A 25,338-nucleotide genomic window follows, 5' to 3' on the forward strand; every position below is an offset into this window, starting at 1 on the left:
GGATGGGCACAAACTCCCACAGACACTCTAACATCTTGTGGAAAGTCTTCCCTGAAGACAAGCTCATATAGGTGTGATGGCCAGGTGTCCACATACTGTTGGCCATATAGTGTATATGGTCATTTCAATTGGTTGAGTCATGCAAACCACTGGGCCTAACGGCAGCTGACATGCTATACCAGTTTACATGTTGGTTTTGTTCTGGTTGTTTTTGTTTATTTTTTTTCCTCTCTGAGAACCTCACTCTGACTCCACTGAGCATCAAACGACCTATTGGCACAGCTGAGGAAGCTCAGTGACTCGTTGACAGTTCGCCAAAAAAAAATGAGATGGATGAAGGGCAAAGAGAGAAAGAGAGCGGGAGAGAGAGAGAGAGAGAGAGAGAGAGAGAGAGAGAGATGAAGAGATGCATGCCTCCTTCATAGCCTGACACTCTTGTCTGTTTATCGTGCGGGATATGAGGAGGCAATGCCATCTCTGTGCCTCGGGATCAAACAGATGCGATCTACAGCATCTCCGTCCAAGCCTCAGCATTTGAGGAGCTACAGTCTGATTCTGATCTGGATCCAGGGCGCTGCATTCAGCCTTGCATCGGAGCCCATGTACAGAGCTAATATTCAAAACATGGTTAACCCCTTGGAATCCCAGGCTTATTATTATACTATATTATACTAAGGCTTATTATTCAGTAACTACAGGGACTTCAGTGCAAACTGGTTGAGCTATTCTTAGGTTATGGAAGTGTATTAAAATTTTGGGCCCTGGCCATTTAAGGGGTCAAAGTAGGATTATTTAATTGCCACAAACTTACATAATGATTACATGATGTCTCCAAATCCCCAAAACATACATAGTGCAGATTTTAAAGTCTTATGATACACCTATTCTTTTCAGATGCCATAATACTGCCAGTGATTTTGATGACAGATCAGCAGAGCAACAGGTGGAGGATTTTAAAGATTAGACCAGCTAAGGGAAGTATTTAAACCAGTAAATCAAACCAGTTAAATTACATTAAGTGTTTTTTTTTTTTTTTGTAGTGATAGCACAGAGCAGTGGTTCCCAGCCCCGGCCCTGAAGTACCCCTTGCACATTTTAATGTTACTCATGCTTCCAACAAGCCTGATCCAACTAATCAGCTCATTAACAAGCCCTTGATGACTTGAGGTGGGTGTGTTGAGAGGCAGGAAGTGTGCCGGGCAGGTTGTACTCCAGGTCCAGGGTTGGGAACCTGTGGCATAGAGCATAACAACAATGCCCTGAATGTGGAGGAGTGATGGTTTTATTCCCCATCCAGAAAGGATCACAGCTAAGCCAATAAGGGTCTGTGCTGATGAAACACCTTTTCTATCCAGACTTTCAGTATATTTTGAAAACCTTCAAACACATCTACAACAGGTTATGACTTCATGGAGGATTTCAAAGATGAGGCCAGCTAAGGGAACCTTGTTGACTCGATGGAATGCAGCAAAATAACATAGATGAAAGGTAAAAAGAGAGAGTAGTGAAATAAGAAAAAAATGAAGAGATGCATTCCTCTTTCATAGGCTGACACTCATCTGTTTATGGTGCGGGATGTTAGGCAATATTGCTATGTCTGTGGATGCTGATGCACAGCCTGGAGTCAGAGATCAAGGCCGCCCCCACTGCCTGCCACTCTCACACACAGACACACACACACACAATTACAGAGATAAATTATCACTCCCAGGCACTAATTACAGCCCTGTCTTGCAGAGGGTGCAACAACACAAAAAGGTCTCTCCTTTCTTAAGTCTCTCCAGCTGTAGTTTTTCAGGCTAAACAATCTATTGTTTATTATTGACATCACGATATCAGCCACAGTATTGATATCAAGGCCTTGAGAGATAATAACAGAGCTGCCTACCTTGTAAAAAAGCTTATGAAGTGCTGGATCTGAGAAAATTAACAGTATAGAAAATAACTGAAAAACACCTAGCACAGTTTTCTAAATGCTTTAAAGATCACACAGCAAACACTTTTACAAATTACACTAGTGCTGTAGTGCTGTCTGATTTCACAGAAGGATGCAAAATGCAAATGAGCCTCTAACCAATCAATGAGGACCAGATGTGCTTATGAGTGCAGACTCAGCGCAAAAATGCCCCGTAAGTGCCATGGGTTTGAAATTAACGTAAGATTCACTAATGCTGGAGCTAATTTACGCATACTGTGCAGAAGACCTTGTGCACTCGTGATGTGCAATGTGCGTTTAAAGGGCAGTGAAATAGAAGCTGTCAACAAGCTCAGGACAAAAGAAAAAGAAAAAGAGAGCTGAATAGTGTTGTTCTGTTAGTAAATCAGTTTTGAGGGTGTCTTCAAGGCATGTGCTTCCGCCTAGCTGCTGTGTATGGGGGTATTGTTAAAGCAAGTTTCTCAACAACATCCCTTTAGCTAATTTTCGCCTTGTAAATTGAGGGAGAAAATTCCACACAAACCCAGCCGTCGCAAGTTGCTCAAACTTTGGTAAATCAGTTGGTGTACTGTAGTGCTGTCCATATAGCAGACTAGGCTTTGATTTACCCACCCAAGCAAGCACACCACTCTAAACCAGATCATTAGGCAAGACTACTAATGCTACATTCACCTACCTCTGTCAGCCGTGGACATCCATCATTTAACAAGACCAGGGCATGTAACCTACAAATAGCTCAACCAGCTTGCATTGGAGTCCCTGTAGTTACTGAATAAAGAGTCATATTACGTAGTAAGCCTGGGGTAATGAGGTGGATTCATTAGATATTTCCTTTTTTATTCAAATACTCCTGTTTCCAATTTGTAACAAAACATTTTACATATTTATACTTCACTTTTTTACAATGAATCTCCCAGTGAGGATGAGACCTGATGTGTCCAGATCACGGTCTTGACTCTGATTTGTTTCTAATGGTCCTCACTACAACACTGCTACTTAATATCTCTTAGCGCAGTCTTCAGTTCAGTTCAGTTCTAAGAAATGGGAAGGCTTTGCGAAATTGTAGCTGAATTTAATTCTTATGATAAGTGTGTAAAGCCTTCAGCTATATGAGGATGACACGGTGATTATTATCATAATGAATCACTAAGAAATAATGATGAAAGAATTGCATTAGTTTTTGTAATCAGTTTCTTTCATATCCCTGTTTTTATTTCTAAGTATCCTAATATTTATTACATATTTTCATATATTTACTACACTGACAATGCCTGCGCTCCTGTTCCCTTCAGTCCTGAACTGACAGCTCTGTGTTGATTTCTACTTCTTGGTTTTGTTTTCACATTAAAGAGGTGGGACTCACTTTTACAATGAGCTCAGCTTGTGTTTGATACAGTGATCAGTAAGCCTCTAACTCTGAAAATTGTCAGGAATCTACATGAGTGTTCTGCTGAGGTCTAACCTTTTAACTGTTGACCCATTTTTCCCTGAAACAGCATACCACTAGAAAAAGGAGCACTGTTTCCACATATTTTGGGCTACAGTCATAATCATGGTCACATTTGAAAGGTAACACTCACATTCTCACCCAACTGTCAGAATAATTGTATGAATTACTGACACAGAGTAACAGAGGCTAGAATGGAGGAGTTTCCATTTGAGTCATAGATCTCTAAACTGATCTCTGACTCTTGCCATAGCAGCGAGGCTTTGAAGGTAAGAACCACAGATTTGCTAGAGTTTGCTCATTTGGTGCTTATGTTGCAAATTAGATGATCTTAACTGCTGTAAATAATGGATTATTAAATGGTTTGCAAGAATCAAATCCTGAGATTTCAAGCTTTCTAACGACATATTGCATCAATGTATTGCTGGATGATTTAAGGCATAAAAATGATTTAAGAAAAACAGAAAGTGAAGACTTCGAAGGAAGTGTTGTGCTGTGAGATCTGGATTTGAGCATCTGCCAAACATATAAATGTATACTTACATTAGGCCCTGAATGTGTAATTGTGTGCTGTGAGAATTCTGATCCAAAATGTATGATGTCTGGATGAATCAAGGCATTTATCATGATCATTTTAGCAAAAAAAAATGCAGATACCAAGGGTTTATCACTGTGCAACTACAGTATCTACCAATAAAATTGCAATAAGGAATTGTCTATGTCATGCAGCCCTACTGGTTTCTAATCCTTCTGTTTCCTAAGAAATAATCGTTCTTTTTTGCTAAGAAATAATGCCCTCGTTTTCTCCTTTCTCCATGCAATATTTAGCCAGTGTATGTACGCTTTGCGTGTGTGTGTGTGTGCTCAGCGGCTGCCTCGCACTGCTGTGTCAGTCAGAAAAGAGAGAGCCTATGATTAAGTTCCTCTAATTGGACTCTGCTTAAGATTCGGTGGGCGAACAATGGAAGGATTTGATGAACGAGCAGAGTTATGCTTCATGGCGTCGTTTCTCAAGCCTAGACGACTCGTTGCGTCAGAAAAGATCGATCAGATGCCACAAGTTGCTGATGCAGACAGCTAAGTCTCCCAGCCAAAGACGGGGTTCCAGCAAATGCCATGGCGAAAAGTCACTTGCCCTTCAAATGGCAGACCCACCACACTGCAGGGAAAAGCTTTAACAACCGGATCAGGTAGGTGGCCCTCAGTGTGAGCTGTGTATATATATTCCTTAGGCTCAAAGGCCTATTTTTTTTCTTTTTGTCTTGTTTTATTTACCTGTTTCAGATCAGGGCCTGTGTGTATGGATACAGAACAGCCTAATGACTCATGTGGACATTTAGGCTTTTAAAAAGTGGACGCTTTTGCATTCAGCTTTACAGGAGGCTGCATCATGCTCATTATGTTGAAAGGAAGTCTGAACCAGACTTAAATCCATCAAACAGCCGTGCGGGGTGCGTTGCCCGAACAAAGACGCAGAGAGCAAAGAACAAAATGTCCGAAAGTAAAAGAGCAAACACCCTGGTGTTCCATTGAAGTAACCTCTTTAATAAAATGGAGCTCCGATCTCATTTGTCAAAAAGGGAAAAAAAGCAGTAGGGAGTGCCATTTTCAATCCAAAAAAAGAAAAAAACAGCCTTTGTGAAGTTTTCTGAGAAAACAGCAAGCTACGTAACCTTGTGTTCTTCAAGGACTTGGGCCAACATGTGATCTGCCGGTTGCGTGCAGCTATGCGCTAACAGTCTCCATGGTTTGATTTAATTCCCTATAATTTTTTTCCCTCCTTTTCAGGATGAGCAGAATGGCAGAGAGTCCTGCCGTTAGAGACCCGAGGCCCTGCAACTGCTGCCTCCCTCAGCACACAGATGGTGCCTTTACGTAAGCAAGGCAAGCATTACGTCCAGATCATTTCTCTTACGAGGCCTCAATTCACACTGGATTCCATCTCTCACTCTTCAACTCAACAAAAAAACTGTCTTATTCTGAATAGTCTATTTTTAGCATGAAATCTCACAACATCTCAACCCACTATTCTCCAACAAACACCTGCATGTTAGAAATCTCTAGAATGTTTTCCCAATTCATACAAATTCATTCTGGCTTGTCTGCCCTTTTCCTGAATGTTATAAAGCCAAATGGTATCATTAAAGTGTTGGTGTTTCTTATAGAATGCTGGTGGTTGATGATGGAAAACGATAGTGTTTGTTGGAGAAAGCTGGTGTTTACAGGTGAGCATTGATACTTGCTGGAGAATATTGGTGTTTGTTGGAGAATGATGGTGTTGGGTGAGCAATGATGGAGTTAGTGAAGAACAATGAAGTTATGAAATAACTACATTTAGGAGGAGGACCATGCTTAAAGCTCTAGCTCCTTCCAGTCTAATGTCCTATAAATTTCCATCTCTCCCTTCTGTTTCCTGTTGCAAAGCTTTCACATCCCGCAACCACCCCATCTCCTCCCTGTTCCTCAGTCTTCTACAAGTCCTACCTCTGTTCATCGAGGAGGGTAATTCTAGCACAAAGCAGAAGCTGCTGTGTTTTACAGTTCTACCATTTGAATTACATTTAAAGGTTTCTCTTATAAAAATGTAAAAGTTGGCTGCAGCCTGTCTTTGTGTGCTTAGCCATCCCTGACTGTCACCAAAATTTGTCAGTCTGAAATATCGTCTCTTCTCATTACCGACTGACAAGTCAAAGGAAAATGAAAGTCATGAAAAACACCCCAGCCTCATTAAAAGGTTTCACCCTATTCGAAAAGACTGAATGAGACAATCCTTCAGGGCATCAATCAATAGCATAGCCTTAATGAAAAAGCCTCATTAGAGACACAGAGAGACGACTAGGTGGTTTCAAAGGACAAATTCACAACCTGGAACCATCATATGAACCAATGCATGTAGGCAGGAAGTAATTGATCACCCTGGAAGTCACTGTTTACACAGAAATGTATCAATTTAAAGTAAAAGGATGTGTAAAATGCAGCATTTGCACCATTATTTGTCCCATCAACCCATACTCACTCACACACTTGCACTGAGTAAAAGTAAACAAAACATGCACTTTCAAAGTCAACTTGAAATCAACATAGACTTTTTTTTACCTTGTAATCTATGTCCCTGCTCATATTAAGTAACATTCATCATAAGATATTGTTTAAAAGAAAATAAAGTCTTGTTTTCCTGTAATCTTCCAACAAAATGCAATCACTTTTGCGCCACCTCAAAAACATCTGATTTTTGATTACATCATTGTGCACCAATGGGCGGAGAAAATAATATTAACCAATCATATCATATTTCACCTCCACCTCCCACCACCCCCTCCTAATATTGAAAGAAAATGCTCAGCTAGCTCAGAACCCCTTTCTGATACATTATGGTACACTCTTAAACCTTGAACCCTAAATATGAATAAAAAGAAACAATACAGATTTATTTGTCAGTCATTTCTATAATTTATTCAATCTGTAATATAAAATATGTAGGTTATATAGTTATGAGCGTGAGAAACTAAAGTGTAGGAATCCTTAGGGCCTCAGAAGTTAAAATAAAGGTCCCACAAAGGGTTCTTTAAGTCATGCCATAGAAGTACCACTTTTGGTTCTCTAAAGCAGTGACTCTTAAACCAATGTCCTGGGCCTCCCAGATGGTCAATATTTTTCCACCAACCAAACCCACACAGGCATAGAATAAAACATGTGGACCCACTGGGGGTCTCTGAGGACCAGTTTGAGAACTACTACTCTAATGAACCATATTTGAAAAGGAGATGTATAAATGTGAAGAACCCTGTAAAGGCTCTGTACAAATGTCAGGGTTCTTCTTAAACTCTTTCCATTATATGGAAGTTCTTTAAACTTTATAAATATTTCATTTGCAAAAACGGAAACATCTATTGGTAGGTTCTTTGGGGACCAAATGTATTTTTTTAAGTTTCTTAGTCTTCTACATTATTTTTCTAAAAAGAACATGTGTTATGATTTCCAGTTCATGTTTTCTTTAACAAAAAGGTGCCAAAAAGAATTCATGAATTTGGACTATTGTCTTCAATGTACAGTGGTAATATGAGGGGAGTGTGTGATTGAGGGCAAGGAGAAAAAAGATGAAAAAGAGGTCTGGAGTTCTGGGCAGCTTCAGCTTGGAGCTAGAAGGCCTGAAGTTTTTTTTTTCTAGTACTGTATATTGAAGCTGAATACCATTCATGCACCTTTCTTTTTAAGAGTGTAGACACACTCCTGATCTCTCACAGAAATGTTTATGAAAGAGGGATTTTTGAGCACTTGTGGAAAGCACCAGTGAGAAAGAGGTAAACGAAGACAGCGTGAGAGCAGAGCGAGAACTGTGAATGTGTTGAGAGTAACAAAAACGTAGGACGAAAGTGTTTGAGTGAAGTAGAGGCTGCAGCAGGGTTGAAAAACGTCCATTTTCTTCACAACACACTTAATAGCAAATGCTGCCAGTTTTCACCAGACCATCTAAGAGTGTATACTTAGACCCCCACTCACAACCACACACACACACCACACACAGAAGGAAAGAAAGAGCAGATAGTGGGGGTAGGGGACAGGCCATGACAGGGCACTGCAGTCCAGAGAGATTGATGGGTGTATTTAAATGATACGCCAAACTGACAGAAACCCAATGGAGCGAAACTTGGCCAGAAAGTTGGACATAAGCCTGCACGCAGACACACACATATGCTCACACACAAACATTAGCATGTGTACAAGCAGTACATACACATATCATCAATGTTAGCACACAGATGCTAAAGTTCAAGTACATTTAACTATCAAACCTGATCAAATCCAGTAATATCACTGGCTTGACTGCCTACATTATCAGTCAATTTCTGAACACAGCATTAAAACCCCTCAGGCCTCCACATGACACACAATCCTGAGATCCACCCAGCAACATATGGTGAACACACGCATTGCATTAGCATCAAACAATGAATCAGAGGTGCATGCGAAGCGAGAGAATGCACACGCACTTGTGCACACACTCAATCTTACCTAATTTGGGCAGGGAGTACTTGACTTTGAAGTAATCCTGGTAGAAGTGCAGGAGTCTCTTGGTGATGTGCAGGGCGTAGTCTCCGGATCCACTCTGAATGGCGTCGGGCCTGGCGTAGAGCCGGATCTACAGGGATGGAGAAAGGGGATGAGCAAAAAAAGAGAGTGTTCAGGGAAGAATGAAATCTTGTTAGGCTTTCAAACGTTTGGCTCTAGGGCAACCCATTACAGTGAGGATTTGGGAATAACTCTCAGATTCCCTTCTTGTATATGGAGCACTGCAGCTAGGCCCGGGCGATAAAAACAATTACGATAAGGATCCATAATCAAACTGTTTTCTGTTGTCAATAATGCACAGTTTTGATGTTATTAGTTGTGTAAGTATTATTCTATTAATCTATTCACCTATTCTATTCATTAATCTGATACTAGCTAGTGATGTGAAGTTTCATTGAACTTTACCATTGAACTTTCAAAGTATCTGTTTTGATGAATTATTTAAACAAAGTATCAAGTCAAGTCCATGCTACAATAAATTTGATTCCACTGGATCAACTGGTTTACTGAAAGCAACTTCTTCAAAAGAATGATTCTTTAACCCTTTACATGGTCAGGGCCCACTGGCATGCCAAACTTTTACTACACACTTCTATAACCTGAGAATAGCTCAACCAGTCAGCATTGAAGTCCCTGTAATCACTGAATAATGAGCCTTTGTATGTAATAACCATGAGATTCTAAGGAGTTAATGAATCAGACATGGCTAGAATTAACAACAAAGTCTTTGAATAGTTTGGTACACATTTTGATGCCTTGCTAGACAGGGAGGGAAAAGAGGTCAAGCCTTTCACTTACAGCTTCACTTAATAGCTGTTAGCAGGTAAAGAAAGTTAGCAGAGCTATTTTCAGTGTGTAAACATAGTGAGTAAAAAAAAGAAACAATAAGAGATTGTTCAAGAAATAAAATCCACACTAGAGGTCTGTGCCGGACCTTTTTTCAGTCCCATTCCCGCAAGATTTCATCCCACTTCCGTCCACTCGCTCAGAAGATCGTTACCATTTGTCCCGCTCCTGCCCACAACCAGAATGTTTGGGTCCACTCCTGTCCACCCAGTTCTGTCAAGGTGAACTCACATCCAGTATCTGACAAAGTCTATTCACAAATACATTGTCCTCTGCTGAAATAATACAGCAGTCATAGTCATCAGCTCACTGTGAAAGAACTTCACCAAACGTCATTTATTCCCAGTAAACACAAAGCAGGAATTAAACCACAGAACGGTTGTTTTTGATGTTTTGCTAGGCTCTGCTGTGGCCATCAGACTGAAGGCTCTGCCATCTCGATAAGCTACTAGAATTTGTGTGCTGTCCATGTGATCAGTTGCTTTGCAACTATTTTAAATGACATTCATTTTTAACTATTTTACTGTTATCATTTTATACTGTTTATACACATGATTTAGTGATTGTTCTGCTTTATTTAGGCTATTCGTTAATTTGTGCTATTTTTTTTCAAGCATGCTTCGGCCCTCTCCCATCTACAGTGGACGGGTTTTCCGCCCACTCCCACGTGCAACACTGAAGTCCCGCACCGCAAGACACTGTGGCGGGTCCTGCGGGAATCCGTGGGAGTGCAGACCTCTAGTCTACACTCTGCAGAGTGGAATAGGTTCTGTTTTCTTAAATCAGATGTAATGAGCAACATTTGTAAATTTACCGATGTTGTTTGGCTCCTATAATATGAAAATCTCTGCTGATGTATCAAAACCTCATAACTTTTTACTCCATTTGAAAATGCTATCTGTCCATTGCATTGTGTGAACACTTGCTGTTGAACAAGTGGACCAATAGAAATGGTACAAAATTAATTGGAAGTACAGAAGTGGATGTACATTATTTTACATGCATACTGGTATAAATAAGTGGTGCAACTATACATTGCTATTTGTTATGTGATTTGTTTTTTGTTATGGTAGGTTAGGAAAATCAAGTACACAATCAGATCATTTTACCATCTTAAAAACACAAAGACGTTTGGTTTAATTTGCATTTAAACCACTCCCTCCAAAAACATCTGCATGAATTAAGGTGTGGTTCATGTAAATGATATGTAAATAGTATGTAAATTCACTCAAATCTCCACTTGTTTCCATGTACTTTGAAAGTGAATCAGACGCAGAGTAGTTTCTATGTCATTAAAGCCAAATCTGCACTCTTCTATATGCAACTTTAATAAATAACGGCCAATATCTTTCTTTTTAGGTATGGCACAGTTACTAATCTAAGCCCAGAACTATCGGTACTGTGGCACTGTGGTATTGTGGTATGTGTTGTGATCACAAAAGAGAACTGTGAAAGTAGGCCTGGTTCTCTGGTGGTTGTGTGGTGGACACATGGTTTCTCATGTGAATCTAATGGTAATGGTAACTTCTGATTTACATTTTTTACTCAGCATTTAGTTTTATGTGTAGAGTCTTAAACAGTGATTCTGAGTAGTGTTGTGGGCTGTAATCTGACTTAAGTGATTATGCATGACCAATCAATGGACATGTAGCTCCACCAACATGTCCAGGTTTGATGTGCCTGGTATCCCAGTAAGACGGGTAATAAAATACAGCACAGACAAAATGCTTGGTCATGGATTTGTAACAGTAACGTACCACAACATCACAACAAAAGTCATCATGAACAAGCTGTTTTGCACATTAGTACAATGTGTATTGGGGAACTGAATTGGCCAGTCATAAGGCAGCAAATCCCACCACATCACATCTCTGTAGTTATTCCACTCACCAGAATGACTAGCTTGTATGTGAAACACATTCACTCTTTATGAAAATGAAAGAGTGACTCCATTGCCACTGTAGCTGATATTATCATCCAGCAATCATGAATATCTTTCCCCATACACCTCCACTCGTTTTTCCATTAAAAACAAGGGGAATTTAATGGCAAGTGCATAAAAGCACACATTGGTCTTTATGGGAGCTCAAGCGTCTTGGAGTGTATGTCGCATTCTGAAACTGTACTGCTGTAATTTGATCACAGCTGTAGAGCACCTCTTTACTCCTCTATAGGATCCTATAATGACTCACTGCAGCCAAAAGCAGCCGTTTCCCTCCTTTGTAGGCCATATTTTATGAAATAGTTTTTGCACAGGAACTCAGAGCAACCATAACGTCTGCGCTATTATTTGATCGGCCTGCTCTCTAGTAGTCAAGGACAGAGAGAGAGAGAGAAAGAGAGAGAGAATGAATTACAGACAGAAAGAGAGAGAGAGAGAGAGGCAGAGAAAGAGAGGGGAGGAGAAAGAAAGAAAGAAAGAAAGAAAGAAAGAAAGAAAGAAAATTAGAAGGACTCTGAAAGACATTGAGAGAAGAAGAACGAACGACAAGGCACAGTGAGAGAGACAGAGAAAGAGTAAGAGCAAATGGGACACTGGGAGAGAGTAAAAGAGAAATAAAGAAAAGACAGAAAACGAGAGGGCTAAATAAAGCGAGAGAGAGAGAGAGAGGGAGGGAGGGAGAGAGAGAGAGAAATGAAGACAAACAAAGAAAGTAAGAAAGGATGGGAGAGAGAAAAGAAAGAACGTTGAGGGCAGAAAGAAAGAAAGAAAGAAAGAAAGAAAGAAAGAAAGAAAGAATAATGAAATGAAAAGGACATAGAAAACAAAAGAGAGAAAGAGGGGGACGCAAGACAAAAGGGAAGAGAGAGAGAGAAAAGAAGGAGAAATTGAGGGGCATATAATGCAAAAAAATGATGGAGAGGGAGAAAGAAGAGACAGATGGAGATAGAGAAAGAGAAAGGGGCAGAGAAAGAAAGAAAGAAAGAAAGAAAGAAAGAAAGATGGGAACAAAAAAGCGGAGAGAGATAGAGAGAGGGAAGGAAGGAGGGAGGGAGAGAAAGAAAGAGGGAGGGACAGAGGGAGGGAGGGAGAGAGAGAGAGAGAGAGAGAGAGAGAGTATGAGGTGTCACACTTTGTTTGAGCTGCAGTCCCTGCTGTAAAAATGATCGTTCCACTCGGCTAGCCGAGGGCTGATGCATGGCTTTTTCTTCACGGACATCCATCCAGTCAGAATGAATGGCTTCATATGCCCAGGCTAACGCCGTCACACAGTCAGGCCAAACAGAGCGACATTGTTGCAGAGCCGCCGCCACAGCTGAGTTATATGTTGTTTACTTCACGTGTTGGTTCTTTATTGATTCATTTCAATGACTGATGTAAAAAACTAACGTGCTGTGTTTATGCCTGTGAGTGTTGAAGTGACCTGAAAAAAAAGGAATCAAATTAATATTATTTTCAAATAACACATAATTGGGACAATTCTGTTCAAGTAGACAAATGAGCAGTGGCGAATTAATTAACCATTTTTCAGACTCAGAGGAGGCAATCAATTTGGTGTGAGCACCACCCTGCTCTGCTGTTTTTTGCAATAAGGAGCTTGGTCTGGGAGTCTAATGGGGTTAATTGGACTGGAATAGACTGCGTCTGGACAGGAGGGCTGTCCATTATCGACCACAGGCTAACGACACTAGAGAAAGCTTTTTAGGGTCTGTACGGCTTGTAGCGAAAAAGAATGAAGCTGAAACCAACCCACACTACAGGAGAAGAAAGAAGTCTTGGAGGTTCGTAACATAAACAAAACTCACTGTAACATTACAACTGGATTCCATGCGATTATCGAAACGTATTTCTACGTAGAAAAATTGCAGAGAAAATGTACCTAAAGAAGAATTTAAACAGATTTTTCAAGATTTCTGTGTATTTAAATGGTTATGATGTAAAGTCATTCAGAGTGGTTTTATGTGAAATGCTCTGTTCTAGAGACACTGAGTCAGAATAGTTCACAGTGGTGGTGAGAGGAACCAAACATCTGAAAAGTTTAATGCCTCCAAAAGCTCTGTCACAGAAAGATGTTACAAGAAATGGTTATGAATAGACTGCCTGACACCTGAGACATTGTTATGTGATAGTAGTGAAAAGGTGTTCTGCTGAAAGATATTTGTAAAATACATTGATGGTGGAGAGATGTATGACAATGTTAATAAGAATTATTGTTTCAAATTTCATACTATTTCACTGGTGGTTCTGGATAGTCCATAAAAAGGCTCCTCTGAGTGTTGTACACATTGCAACCCTCAGTTCCCATCACCACCACTGTAAAGAAATATGAGCTGGTAAGATTCTCTACAGTTAAACATTTTACATCAAACCACTCTGAATGACTTTGTTTACATGCCAACCATTGCATTATGCAGAAATTTTGAAGTGAAAGTATGACTACTGCATAGGACTAAAATATACTTGTGAAAGTAAAATAAAACATCTGAATTTAAACATTCTCAAGTATATAAACTTCAAAAGAAAAAACGGCTAAAATTAATGGTTTTCATTGTTTGATGGCATGTGAGACACTGGTGTGTGGTGTAATGACTAGTGGGGGCAGATGTCATTGCTCAAAGATGAATTAGCTTAGTCATGGGTCAGTTTCATTTCAGTTTCATCTGACCACAGGACACTTTTCCACTTCGCCTCAGTCCATCTTAAATGAGCTTTGGCCCAGAGAAGTTGGCAGCATTTCTGGATCCTGTTTATATATGATTTCTTCTTTGCGTGATACAGCTTTCACTTGCGTTTGTGGATTGCACGGCGATGTGTGTTCATAGACAGTGATTTCTGGAAGTGTTCCTGAGCCCATGCAGTGATTTCCAGTGAAGAATCATGCCTGTTTTTAATGCAGTGCCAGAAAGCCAGAAGATCACAAGCATCCAATATTGACCGACGGTCTTGTCCCTTGCGTACAGGGATTTCTCCAGATTCTCCGAATCTTTTGATGATGTACTGTAGATGGTGAGATACCCAAAGTCTTTGCAATTTTGCATTGAGGAACATTTTTCTGAAATTTCATAATTTTTAGACAAAGTTTTTCACAGGTTGGTGAACCTCTGCCCATCTTTGCTTCTGAGACACTCTGCCTCTCTAAAATGCTCTTTTTATACCCAGTCATGTGAGTTAGTTTCAAATCACTCCTCCAGCTCTTTTTTATTAGTACCACTTACTTTTCCAGCCTTTTGTTGCCCCGTCCCAACTTTTTTGAGATGCGTTGCTGCCATCAAGTTCTAATGAGTTAATGTTTTTCATGAAATGGTAAAATGTCTCATTTTCATCATCTGATATGTGTTCTATGTTCTACTGTGAATAAAATATGGATCTATGAGATTTGCAAATCATTACATTCTGTTTTTATTTACATTTATTTATATTTTACACAGCGTCCCAACTTTTTTGGAATTGGGGTTGTACTAAGATCTCACATCTGACTTTGATTCTCTGTCCTTCCCTAGGCTGTATAAGTCCTGTCTTTGCAAAGTCTTATATTTGGTTTATATTTCTTATATGGTCTTATATTTTGGAGTCTCCTATTTTATTCATTTTGCCTCAGTTCTGTTTATGGTTTGGTTTATCATTTCTGTTGTTGTAGATCATGGGTTAATCCGCTAAATTAGTCTGTCCTTTTCTGTCCTTTCTTACTGACTCACAATTTTTGTTCCACAGGCCTGCTGATGTAAATAAAATCTGGCCTAGTCTCCCTTTTTGCCTGTGTTTGTAGGCAAGCCTGGCACTATGCGTTGAATGTGCTCCTCAAGGAGGTCATTGTGCTTTCATTCAAATCTTGGACATTCAAATCCTGATCAGGGATTCAACACCTCCACTGTAACCTAATGTGAGGGGTTTGGGAATGACCTGTAGACTCTAGGGGGAAGTATGGGAAACAATGCTGAAGATCAAACCTGGACTGAACATAAGCATAAGGCTTTAACTTTCAGATGGGACTACCAGAAAAGTTTTCCTAGTCTTCAAACTGGAAAATCTCAACTTTTAGATTGTTGTGATGCCACTGTGGAAGATAATTAAGTATGTTTACAGTTGATAAAGTAATGGTTAATTGTTTTGTTTTGGCCTGAGTGCCTCTTTAAGAAACTACTATTAAAAATCACAAAAGACTGTTTAAACGACTTCATTTATTAAAAATCAAACATAATCATGGTCACTCATTAAAAATTCCCACAAATTCTTCATGGGATAAAGTCTCATCCTGATCCTACACCGAGACCACTCCTACTGAGGCTGAACCTAAAGCCAAATGGTCAGACTGTATTTGCATGTCAGATTTAATGACTCTGGAGGGGCCTGGAGGCCAAACTGGTGGCAGAAATCCGCGGATATCCAAGGCCAGAGAGCGAAGAGCGGTCAATACAGGCATGACAAAGTCCAGAGATCAACGCGCTGGGTGATTGAGCAGCCCCAGCTGCAGTCACGCATAGTACAGGCTGACTTAGTGATCCAGAGTGACAGGCAGAATGGCTGATCTCAGGCCAGGCCTCTGGGAACTAGATTCAGCAAAAAAGACGATCTCTGGGAAGCAGCCGCTCCTTTAGGATTTTAAAACGATAGTTCAGCAAAAAGTCAAATTTACACATTTTCCCCCTTATCCCAAATGCAGTCGATCAGCCAAGACAGGTTTAGTGTCTAGAGTTTGCTTCTTTGGTTTTGCACTGGAGCTGCAAGGTTAATGCAGGAAATAAGCTTGTTTACATCAATTAGCATTGTGCAAAATGTGTACCTGAATTACCACACATCTCTGATTGTTAGGTGATCTCAAACAGACTTGCTTATGTGATTTACAAACTAGTTTTTTCTTTAATTACACATAAGTACATAATTGTATAGCTAAAACAGTAGTTGCAGCAACTTTGAAGCCTGAATTTTATATTTTGCCCATGTTCATAGATAACAGTATGTCATACAAGGTCAGAAACCACATAAAGAAGTCAATTTAAGATTACTTAAAGGGGCATTCTGGCCTAAAACAAGAGTTTAATATGTTATTCATTGTGTTACGCAGTACTCTGTAGGGCAGCATTATATGCCTCAGCCTTTTCGGTTTGACAGAATCCACAACTGGACATCATTTTCATGTTTTCATTCATCAGTTCTCACACTACAATAACCGATATAATATAATATATCATACTACCCTTGAGGATCCCTGTGTTGTCAACAAATCCTAACTACTAGCCCAGCAGCTAGATAGCCATGGTACACTATAATGACAAAAGTACACAAGAGACACCTACACATTACACACACAACAACGTTTATGACATTCCATTCTAAATCTATAGGCACTAATCTTCGCAGAAGGCTTTCTACGTGATATTAGGATGTGACTGTGGGAGTTTTAGCCCATTGATCCAGAAGAACATTTGTGAGGTCAGACACTGATGTTGGACAAGAGAGCCTGGCTCACAATCTCCATTCCAGTTTCCCCCAAAGGTGTTTGATGGGATTGAGGTCTGGGCTCTGTGTGGGCCTGTCAAGTTCTTCCACACCCAACTCACCCAGCCATGCCTCGTTTAGGGCACTGGGGCACAGTCATGCTGGAACAGAAAAGGGACTTCCCCAAGGTGTTTCCACAAGGTTAGAAGCATAAAATTGTCCAAAATGTCTTGGTGTGCTGAAGCATTAAGGGCCAACCCCTGAAAAACAACCCCATAGCATTATCCCTACTCTACCAACTTTTACGTTTGGCACTCAGGCAGTCAGGCAGGTAACAATCGCCACACCCAGACTCGTCTGTCAGACTGCCAGAGAGAGAAGCGTGATTTATCACTCCATCTGACACTTGGCATTGTGCATTTTGATCTTAGACTTGTTAGCTGCTCAGCCATGGAAACCTATTTGCTGATGTTGCTTCCAGAGACAATGGAACTTGTCAGTGAGTGATTCAGCAGAGGATAGGCACTGTGCACTTCAGCACTCGGCAGCCCCACTCTGTGAGTTTGCGTGGTCTAAATTTCATAAACTGACTTGTGGCAGAGGTGGCATCCAATGACAGCACCACGTTTAAAGTCACTGAGCTCTTCAGTATGTCCCATTCTACTGCCATTGTTTGTCTACCGAGACTGCAAAACTATGTGCTTAATTTTATCCACCTGTTAGCAATGAGTGTGGCTGAAACACCTGAACCTAATAATTAAGAGGTGTGTCCCAAAACGTTTGTCTATATAGCATAGCTACCTTATTCATTTCAGCTTAGCTTGTTGTCTTCCACATCTGATGAGTGATTTCTGTCATTTTAAGTGATGCATTCTCTCCATTGTAATGATAATTTGAAGAAAAGATATTCAGTTTGCTAGCAGTAACTCTGGTGTTTTGTTTTCCTTCAGCAAAAAATAAATACATGAATTAATTTAAACCCCCAAATCCTCCCAAAAGCTGCTGTAGTTTTTCAAATGATCCTTCCAGGATTCCAGTCTACAGAAAAGACAGCAAAATGATAGTGAATATGTGAGGCTGAAGTTGACATTTTTTCACAGAAACTTCTTATTTGAATTTTCCGTTCCACCTTAAATGGTGCAGCAGGTACATTCCAGCACGTAACTACTGCACCATTTTAGGTGGAACGACAAATTCCAATATGAGGCAGATGGATAAAAAGTTAACTTCAGCCTCCTGGTGAATGTTGCGCTTGTTCTACTTACAGAAGCTGTGAAAATTGGTCAAATAGAGAGAGCTCTTTCTTTTATTTTGTTACCATGAGGAAAATGGTCAATTTGCCTGGTAGCTTTCTCCAGTAAGACTGGAGTTTAAGTGCTGAGCAGGGCTTATTGATGCTGTTGATGCTTCACTTGTTTTCAGCTTATGGAGATGAACTTGAACTCTAATGCTTCACTTGTCTTCCAAAATAAAATAAACCCATCATAAGCACAGGAACAGATATTTGATGACGTTGATGTATATCAGATTTGCTGGCATACACTCCAAAAAGGCAGATTTTATTTTTTGAAGCCATCATGTAGCATATTTACTTCAATGTTTACGGTTATTTTCCCACTGCATCATCCAGGATCTACTGAGCTTTAGCCAGCAGACAGCCACCCTGACATGATACTGTAGGATACACTGATAAACCTGGGAATTAATTTTCCCCTTGGTGACGGTGATCGGTCCAGGCCCAGAGACAGCAAAGCAGCCCCAAATCATCATGCTCCCTCCACCATGCTTCACCTTTGGAATAATGTTTTTCGTGTTGATATGCAGTGCCCCTTTAACACCATCAACCGTCAACAAAACCTTTTCCCAGCAGTGTATCGGCATGTCAAAGTTCTCTACAGCAAACTTCAGGAATGCAGCATTGTTTTGTTTTGTTTTTTTATTTCCAAGGATTCCTTCATGCCTTTAGCTGTTACTCTAAGGTTCTTTTTCACTTCATTGAGCATTCTGTGTAGTTTCCACTTTTTTTGAAGTCATTAGCCTAGGGGTTCACATACTTCTTCCAACCTACACTATAAATGTTTTCAGTACGGACAAAGAATAATACATTATTTTTTGTGTTATTACTTTAAACAGATTGTGCTTGTTTTTTTTTTATTGTCTGGTGAAGACCAGACTATATTTTAAGATGAATTTATTCATAGACGCATGTCATTCCAAAGGGTTCACGTACATTTTCTTGCATGTAGGCAACATGTTATTTCCTCAGTTTGGAGAACAGATTATAACATGAAACATTCCTTTGACGTACATTCTTTTAGTACCACACGTTCTACATCTGAAACATCACCGAGCCAATTGAGAATACACATAAGAAAGAGGAGCTGGACCGCAGCCCTGGATGTTAGATCATAGAGAACAGCTACACTTTGAGGTGCCAGAAATCATCTACTCAGCAGCAAGCAGCAAATATTTCTGCAGTTTCGCTGTATGTACATCTTTCAGCGACACAGCAAATAGCCTCTTTCATGCCAAGGACACACTGATCCTGAGAAACTGTAAGAAGTTTTCAGGCATGAAAAGAGCTGGTCACAAATCTCCCATTAGCCCTGAAGTTGTGGGGGTTTCCGCAAGATAATGCGAAACTACAGCGCAGTCATGCTCTGCTCGAATTTCGCATGAGTGAATTAGAAGAAGCCGGGAAAGGAATTTACATAAGCGGCAGGAATGGGCAAGGAGCGGAGCGGAGGGGAGTTAATCTCTTTAGGGTTAGGCTGCTGCTGCCATCACCTCAAAAAAAAAAGAAGTTTTTAATTGTTTTGGGGGAGTGCAAAGCCTTTTTCTCCCTGACACAGAGCTTATAATAGTACATGTCCTACACTGCTTTAAAAGCACCATGTTCTCTCCCACTGTCTGCCTTAGCCTGCTTTTGGTGTGCTGTGCTGAGGTTAGTAGCACACCCACAGGAGGGATAATAGCACTCAGCATGGAGCAGAAACGGCACTCATGTGAAATCCCTCGCTTCCTCTCTCTGCTTTTCCAGCAGAAAAACCTGCTCAGCAACTTATCAGTCAGTGACTGAAAGTGTGCATACATATGCATAGGCACATGTACAGTATTTCCTACCTGACCAGTTTATTAGAAACCCCTCCCTTGTAGCTCCACTTTGCTGGTGTACAGTTAGAGACTGCAGACCGCTGAAGCACAGTTTGTGTTAGCCTTCATTTATCTGTGGTCAGTTTCTAGCCACAGAGCTGCTCTTTGCTGGATATTTTTGAGTGGTGGACCACTGTCAACCTAGCAGTGACACTGGCGTGTATAAAAACCCAAGCGTTATCACTGTGATACCAGGGCTATTAAGGACCCCCTTTGCCACAAGGGTGCTAGGTTGTTTGTATTAATTATGATACATTATTTTGTATTTTTCCCCAATTTTGTCAGGTCCAGTTCCACACACTAGCTACGTCTAGCACAAGCTTCCCACGAGTCATGTGAATCCAACCACCTTATTCTTTCAAACTTCTGCGAAGCTGCTGACGCTATTTGGGCAGCCGAATGCACTTTGAGGACAATGCTAACTGCCAATTCTGTCACATTAAGCCTTGGAAAAACTATACAACTTTTAAAGTCCAAACAGATTATAAAAAGCCTGGGGATCTCACACTATCTGACAGGTTTCTGCAGATTTTTCTAGGCGACTGAAACATTGGGAATGACTTGGGATCACACACTACTCAACTTTTAAGTCCTTTCTGAACTGAACCAAACTTGCACGAACACTCACATTCCTTTAGTACTAAGGGACACAAATAAATAAAGGTGGAGCGGATGCTGTTTTCACTGCTGTTTACACTGACACAGTAAAGAAGCAACAGGTAAACATATTTAAGTGAGGCTCATGGGTGTAAATATGTAATTGGTGTGGTAGTAAAATTTTAGATGTGCATGCGCTCTGCTGTGCTTTAAATTCAGTTCATTAAAAAGCTTTGCTATACACAAGCATCATTTTCCTTTATTTACTTGGAGGAGTCCATTCCGATTGTGTCACTGAGCAGCATACACAACTAGGTTATGCTCAGAGTTGGCTCAAAAAAATCAACTGTTCGACATGCTTTGAGTGGTCTGAAATGTGATCGCGGGGCAAAAAATCAGAGTCTGCACACTATTTGATCTTCTTTCCCAACTGTTGAATCTGACTGGCCTAAAGTCTGCAGGCTAGAGCCAACCAGACTCAGCCAGACTGAGAATCAGGGATAAAACTGGGGTAAAAGTCATGCAGTGTAACCCCAGCTTTAGAATACAGATGCCCACGCTTGCAAGCATCACATTGAGTGATATGTGAGGGAGGCAGGCCATGCTACCCACCCAAAGAGAGCTAATTATTCCTCTTTGGATTCCCAGCCATGGATGGCTGTGGCATTGCCAGGGCTCAAATTTGAGATCTCCTTATGATGGGACCAACACTTACATCAATACATCTATATTTTTTGAGCCTTTTAATGTTTTTATTTATCTAATGGGCACCATGGTGGCACAGTGGGTGGCGCTGTCACCTCACAGCAAGAAGGGCCTGGGTTCGGTTCCCTGGCCGGAACCGAACCAGGGTCTTTTCTGTGTGGAGTTTGCATGTTCTCCCTGTGTCTGCGTGGGTTTCCTCTGGGTACTAGGTTTCCTTCCACAGTTCAAAGACACGCAGTCAGGCCAACTGGACATGCTAAATTGCTTCTAGGTGTGATTGTGTGTGTGGATGTATATGTCTGTCTATCTGCCCTGTGATGGACTGGCAACCTGTCCAGGGTGTATCCTGCCTTCTGCCCACTGACCACAGGGATAGGCTCCAGTACCCCCTTGTGACTCAGAAGGATAAGCGCTGAAGAAAGTGTGTGTATATATTTAATTGATTTAGCTTGATTAAAATGAATGAAGTATCAATTCTTTTAATTCTTTCAAACAAAATAACTGGGATTGGTGACCAATAATGAAACTTACCAATAATGAAAGAGGCAGAAGGTAAATAAGGTGTGCAAGAACAAACTGGCTACAGTCTGTAACTGTACACCAATATAGCGGATCTACAAGGTACAAGGTAGGAGTGTCTAAAAAAGTGGCCAGTAATTATATGTATGTACAGTTAGTGTTTGTTTGCTAGCATGTGTAGTATGGATGTCTTCTACTACAAAACCACAGTGGTGCCTACACTCCCCTTGCACAGCCTCTCCACATGGTCTCCCTTGTGTGATGGATGACTTGAGGAAGGCATGTCTGCCCATCTAATGTGATTGATGGAGGGAGCTAGTGCGTGGCTAACTGCTACAAGCCTCAGTATGGAAGTAAATGTTCTAGATGGGGGCAGTCATTACAGGAAGTGTCGGAGAGATGATCCAGACACTACCAAGTGAACAGTCATGCCAAAAAAGACAGATTCATTACACTAATGTGAGCAAAAGGCTGGCCAAGGTCAACATACTGTCAGACACTGACAAAGTTGTTGGAAAGGTGTTAGAGGACGGTGCTGTTTCATCCCAAAGCTGAACAGTGGCGCTAGGGTGAATGAGCATGAACGATGTAGACACTGAGGATTGATGACCCAAAAGCATGGTTGCCCAACCCTGTCTTTGGTGTTTTTTTGAATTGAGGCAGTGAAATCAATTTGACATGAGCTTGAACAGTCTTCCCTCACTTCAAGGTAAGGTTTTACCCCAGCTTTGCAGTGCAGCTGATCCCGCTGGTACAACCACCTTGAAATCAAGGATAGCTCTATCCTTTCACTTGTGATATAAGGCCTGAAGAACAACTTCTACCACCCTGCAGAGTTTAAAATCTAAAGCGTCTGAGCTAGCTAATCGAGCTCTTTTTTTAAATCATGTAAATATTTAGTGGATGGAACTAGTCTGCATGGCATATGCCTTGATATCAAGGTAGGGTGGTAATTCTTCAACTCTGTCTAATACTACATTGACTGCACTGAGGAACTAGCCTTGATGTCAAGGCTATCTCAAATACCACAAAAGAAAGGCACTTTCAGATTTTCCCTCTACCTCTACGCCTTGGAGGAATCCCTGCAGCCACCTTGAAGGTTGTTTCAATGATCACATTTCTAATAGTAGTTCCTCAAATGTTCAACGTGACCCTTAAAATTGTCGACTTCAGACAGTGGCATATGCCAGGATGCATTTTGATTCTATGACAAACACAGCTAGTCTTGGTTATCTCACCATAGGAAATAAATTAGACGAGTCGGCAGTGATGTAGACAATAAAATGCAAATTAGTAGTCAACCAAATTTGAACAAAGTGGTAGTTTGTGAGTTCAGACCTTGCCTTCAGTATGGTGGTAGTATGAGGGAAGACTGATTGAGGGAGCGGGGAGAACTCTGAGAGCTTGGGCTGGAGTTCTGGGCAGTTTCTGTCTGTAGATAGAAGGCCAGACCTCCCTCATAGCTGTAGTAGGACTGATGTAGGACTGAGGAACAGGTAGGAGATGGGGTGGTGGTGGGGATTGTGAACGCTTCATCACAGGAATGGAGAATGAGGATGTGAAGTTATAGGGCTTTAGAATGGAAGAAGGAGGGGTTTTAGGCATGTTCCTCCCCCCAAAGCTTTAGTTATCACATAATTACATTATAAATCAAAATGCACAAGATATACATTTTCAGATAATGTCAGAAAGCCATGTGTGATCATTATATTGTTGTATGCTTGTCGACTGCAAATGAGGACACAGCAGTCTTCTAGTTAGCTAAGTGTAGATCATTTTATCCTTGTGCACATGCCAACTACATGTGATTGCTAGCTAACAATACTAATTTCAGCATACTTTATACTGAAAGCAGACCGGTCAGCTAGTTAGTTGGTTAGCTTAGCTTGGCTGTTATCAGTTTTCTACCTACCACTCACATCTCTGAGCATCTTTGCAAGTGTTTGAGGGTGACAGTCCGTCTCACTTTCAAACATCATACACCCTACACAGCAAGCAAGCACAGTTTCAGAGGATGGAGGGAGGTTAGTGAGAAAATGAAACAGAATTAGAGGTAGTTCTAGAACAGAATATAAAAGTTCATCTATAGCAACAGGGTAGGAGTTATATTCAGCAGCATGGCAATCTTTAGGAATGAAGTCTTTAGTCTGTCCATAAGATATTATATTGAATGGACTGACATTGGAGTGTGAAATGACGGAGTTAACCTTGATAATACCAGCTAGATCAGCCCCTGCACTGAAAAGTAGACACAAAACCTTTCTTTTCAGCAAGGGAAGATTGTTCAAATTCATTTCAAATTGATTCCGCTGGCTGAATTTGAAGAACACCACCTTAGAAATTAATATATGTATGCCGTTTTCCGACAGAAAATGGCTTATTTTACCTTGCTGAATCAAACCATTTTGCTGATAGCTCTACAATGGCTACAGGGCATGAATATCCAAGGGATTAATCTTTGGTGGTTTGAAATAGAAACAGGGATTTTAAAATTGTCAGACAAGCGTTATTGGATGCTATTATATGACAGATGTTCATAGAAACCAACCTGGATCTAGCCCAGTCTGAAACTATAACAGCTACCAATATCTTCACTAAATTTATTTATAAAGTCCAGAAATGTGACTATGAGAAAGCTTATAAACTTATAATCAAAGACTTCTTCCATCCACATGAATTTAGCTCAAACTGAATCTCAGCACTTGCTTTTTAAGAATATTCTCACAGCTTCGATAAACCTTAGTGGTGGACTTATATGAACTGTGAACAGGCCTCACTGCCTTTTCTGACGTCACAGGTCAAATATCCTAAAAACAGCCCATGTCTCTGAACCAGAAGGCATGAAAATTAAAACAGTTTCAGTTAGCAACCACAAAGGATACGTTGTTTACTTTTATTTTCAAGCCATAAACATGAAAACAAAAGCTTAAGCTATGCTTTTTAAAGCTTCTTTCAGGACTAGTGAAACAGTGTCACAGTGACCCTAAGAAAAGCATGGATATGTGCCACTACAAAGAGACATTTTGGATGTCTATTAAAGCTGCAATTAATAGTTGAGTTCATAATCAATTACTTTATCATTTATTATTTGTTTTAATCAACTGTTCTAACCCTTAATTTCTTCTGCTGGTTCCTTTTTCTTTGCTATTGTCATCAAAGTTCGATCTGTGTGACAGTTTCTTCTATTATGGTGCAGAGAAACAACAGAAGCCAAATTACCCCATACAAAGTCTCCTGTTTTTAAGTAAACAACACATTGACGCATCAGTTTTCTTTCCATAACTGAAGCCAAAACAACTTTGCTGACAAATTATTTCAGCTCTATTGTCTATTAGCAGGTTTTATTATTACTACATGGTATATTAGAACAGGACTACTATTATTGAGGAAGCTCTCCAATTACAGAAGGCCATTCACTCCATAAATATTGCTGCCAGACTGTTAAAACTCCACACTACAGGTTCATACTGGATTAAAATGACTCTACAATTGCTACTGTCAAACTGTAAAACCACACACATTACAGATTCAAACTGGATTCAAACCATGCCACAATTATTACTGGCAAACTGTAAAAACTACAGACACTACAGATTCATTCAGGATCAAAATAACTCCACAATTAGTACTGTCAGACTGTAAAAAGTACATGTACCAGAGATTCATACTGGATTAAAATCCCTCCAC

The 25,338-nt window shown here is 40.4% G+C and overlaps 1 protein-coding gene across 1 annotated transcript in view; it reads right to left on the minus strand.

The window, feature by feature from the left end:
* The window catches only part of LOC118812328 (thyrotropin-releasing hormone-degrading ectoenzyme-like), a 357,198-nt gene that overhangs the window by 314,701 nt on the left and 17,159 nt on the right, over window positions 1-25,338 (minus strand). The window contains exon 4 of the mRNA XM_036577232.1: window positions 8,397-8,523. Within this exon, the coding sequence (XP_036433125.1) occupies window positions 8,397-8,523 (127 nt within the window). The remainder of the gene's footprint in view (window positions 1-8,396; window positions 8,524-25,338) is intronic.

This window comes from Colossoma macropomum, unplaced genomic scaffold (genome assembly GCF_904425465.1).
Source record: "Colossoma macropomum unplaced genomic scaffold, Colossoma_macropomum, whole genome shotgun sequence".
NCBI lineage: Eukaryota > Metazoa > Chordata > Actinopteri > Characiformes > Serrasalmidae > Colossoma > Colossoma macropomum.